This window comes from Salvelinus sp. IW2-2015, unplaced genomic scaffold, assembly GCF_002910315.2.
Source record: "Salvelinus sp. IW2-2015 unplaced genomic scaffold, ASM291031v2 Un_scaffold1360, whole genome shotgun sequence".
NCBI lineage: Eukaryota > Metazoa > Chordata > Actinopteri > Salmoniformes > Salmonidae > Salvelinus > Salvelinus sp. IW2-2015.
In genome coordinates, this window is record NW_019942859.1 from 50,749 (window position 1) to 54,062 (window position 3,314).

Here is a 3,314-nt window from a genome sequence, read left to right on the forward strand (position 1 = left end):
ATAGTGAAACCAGCATTAAATCAGTAATGGCATTATTTGAATATGGTCGATATGACGGCAGTTAAAAATATCATTATTGTCAGCTCGTGCTGCGTCTTTCACTCAATGGCATCAGTTGGATTTTCATTTAGCGGTTATCCTTGTCCATAACAGTCAACACAAACCTTCGCCACTCTCAACTTGCTTGAACACACATTCCCCACCAACACGTTAGCTTGCAGGGTGCTTGGGTTCTGGTCTTTGTGCATTCTGCCCACCTGGCGACGTCAAAGGCTCGCGCTGGAAATCTTTTTGCTGTCTTGACCTTAAGTGTCTCAAATGTCTTCGTCACAGTAGCTCGTGTGCCAGAGCCGTGACGCTCTCTCACGTAGCTCGTGTTGCCCAGACCCGTAGACGGTCTCTACACGTTAGCTCGATGCTGCCAGACCCGTGACGTCTCTCACGTAGCTCGTGCCTGGCCAGACCCGTGACGTCTCTCACGTAGCTCGTGTGCCAGACCCGTGACGGTCTCTCAGTTAGCCCTCGTGTGCACCAGCACCCGTGACGTCTCTCACTAGCCTACGTGCGCCAGAGCTCATGTTGTCTCTCACGTAGCTCGTGTGCCAGACCCGTGACGTCTCTCACGTAGCTCGTGTGCCAGACCCGTGACGTCTCTCACGTAGCTCGTGTGCCAGACTCATGAAGTTTGTCCTGATGAAGTCTCTTCAAGCAGTTGATACACTTGCAGCCAAATCAAGCTTGTTGTAGAACACAGCAACAGGCCAGCGGTGGGTACAGCCGTGCCGTCCGATCCGAAAACATCCACACCGACCGATAGAGTATAAAACATAGAGATTTATTTTCCCCGTAGGAAATACAAAATGTGTTCTACAGAAGAGCATCATTTGATCTATATCTTTGTTTGGAGGTGGGACGTAGTAGTAGTACGTAGTAGTATCCGGGTTAWTGCGTCCCCGTCGATGGAAACTGACAAACGTTCTTTCTTGCGTTGGTAAAGTGGGAGTGTTTTGTCATTCTTTCAGCACTTGTGTAGTACAACGGCTGTGCACGGGCCTTATTTAGAGCAGAGGGGGTGAGCTTGCAGGCGACRTGTTCGCCAATGACAGTGAAAGTGAAGAAATTGTCCATGGTGACATTTGTCCCCCTTACCCAACCTAAGGTTCCACATCATCACCATATTCTCCGACACCTGCTCACCTGCTGCTTCCCCCATGTGAATCTTTTCACTGTTGCTTCCCCTCTGTTCTGTCTCACTGTTTCATTCGGTGGTGGTGCAGGTACCTGCTCGGTGCGTACCGTTCAGTAGGGGAAGATAATTAAACGCATAAATATAGGTTGAATTTACAATGTTGTTTGTTCTCCTCTGGTTGCCCTTTTCCTCATGGCAACGGGCCACAAATCTTGCTGCTGTGATGTCACACTGCGGTATTTCACCTGACAGATATGGGAGTTTATCAATGTTTGATTTGTTTTCAAATTCTTTCTGTGCTCCGTGAGAGCCAGGTCTGCCTTCGGCGGCCTTTCTCAATAGCAAGGCTATGCTCACTGAGTCTGTACATAGTCGAGGATTTCATTAAGTTTGGGTTAGTCACAGTGGTCAGGTATTCTGCCACTGTGTACTCTCTGTTTAGGGACAACAAATAGCATTCTAGTTTGCTCTGTTTTTTTTTTTGTTGATTCTTTCCAGTGTGTCAAATAATTATCTTTTTGTTTTCTCATAATTTGGTCTAATTGTGTTTCTGTCCTGGGGCTCTGTTTGTGTTTGTGAACAGAGCCCCAGAACCAGCTGGCTGAGTGGACTCTTCTCTAGGTTTGTCTCTCTGTAGGTGAGGGCTTTGTGGTGGAATGTGTGGGCATCGCTTCCATTTAGGAAGCTGTTGAATTGAACAGGTTTTTCCTGGATGTAGATAACTAGTGGGTATGAGTCCTCACTCCTACCCCTGACTGCCCATCTCTCCTCCATAGAGTCTCACTCACTCCTACCCCTGTCCATCTCTCCTCCAGAGTCTCACTCACTCCTACCCCTGTCCATCTCTCCTCCATAGAGTCTCACTCACTCCTACCCCTGTCCATCTCTCCTCCAAGAGTCTCACTCACTCCTACCCTGTCCATCTCTCCTCCATAAGTCTCACTCACTCCTACCCCTGTCATCTCTCCTCCATAGTCTCACTCACTCCTACCCCTGTCCATCTCTCCTCCATAGAGGCTCACTCACTCCTACCCTGTCCATCTCTCCTCCATTAGAGGCTTTCACTCACTCCTACCCCTGTCCATCTCTCCTCCATAGAGTCTCACTCACTCCTACCCCTGTCCATCTCTCCTCCATAGAGTCTCACTCACTCCTACCCCTGTCCACTCTTCCTCCATAGAGTCTCATCACTCCTACCCCTGTTCATCTTCTCTCCATAGTCTCACTACACTCCTACCCCTGTCCATCTTCTTCCTGGATGTAGATAACTAGTGGGTATGAGTCCAAAATCTGCCCTGCATTGTTTGGGTTTGGAGTGTTACACAAAGTATATTTTGGTGGGTTTTGTGCCCGATTTGGTGTTCTTTTTGGTGTCGACCACACCCGCCTCACAACCATAAAGGGCACATGAGTTCTATAACTGTATTTTTAGCCAGATCTAATTGGTATGTCGAATTTTATGTCCTTTTGATGTATAGAAGGCCCTTTCTTGCCTCGTCTCTCAGATCGTTCACAGCTTTGTACACGTTCCTGTGGCGCTGTATGTTTAGGCCGAGGTATGTATTGTTTTTTGTGTGCTCTAGGGTAACGTCTAGATGGAATTTGTATTTGTGGTCCTGGCGACTGGACCTTTTTTGGAACACCATTATTTTTGTTCTACAGAGATTTTACTGTCAGGGCCCAGGTCTGACAGAATCTGTGCAGAAGATCTAGGTGCTGCTGTAGGCCCTCCTTGGTTGGTGACAGAAGCACCAGATCATCAGCAAACAGTAGACATTTGACTTCAGATTCTAATAGGGTGAGGCTGGGGTGCTGCAGACTGTTCTAGTGCCCTCGCCAATTCATTGATATAGACTACAGGTCAAAAGTTTGGACACATCACCACACATAACTCATCTCCCCCCCCACACGGGCTCTTTCTCTTCTATCTTCTTACCCCCTATTTCCCCCCTCCCTACCTCTATTCTCCATATAATCAGTGCTCCAAAACTCCCCTGAACTCACACATTCACATGCCTACTTATTGTAAGCCCCCACTCTAAACACGCTAACCATATTTTTCCTCAAAGCTAGCCACCCCTCTCTGCCCCCTCTCCATGACAACTCCCGCATTTCTCTCACACCC

At 48.0% G+C, this 3,314-nt stretch overlaps 1 protein-coding gene across 1 annotated transcript in view; it reads left to right on the forward strand.

Annotated features, from left to right (window-relative positions):
- Positions 1–682, forward strand: part of micu1 (mitochondrial calcium uptake 1) — a gene marked incomplete at its 5' end in the record, with an annotated part of 14,497 nt that extends 13,815 nt beyond the window's left edge. The window contains 1 exon segment of the mRNA XM_024137983.2: positions 629–682. Within this exon segment, the coding sequence (XP_023993751.2) occupies positions 629–682 (54 nt within the window).
- Between the last annotated feature and the right edge of the window lie 2,632 nt (positions 683–3,314).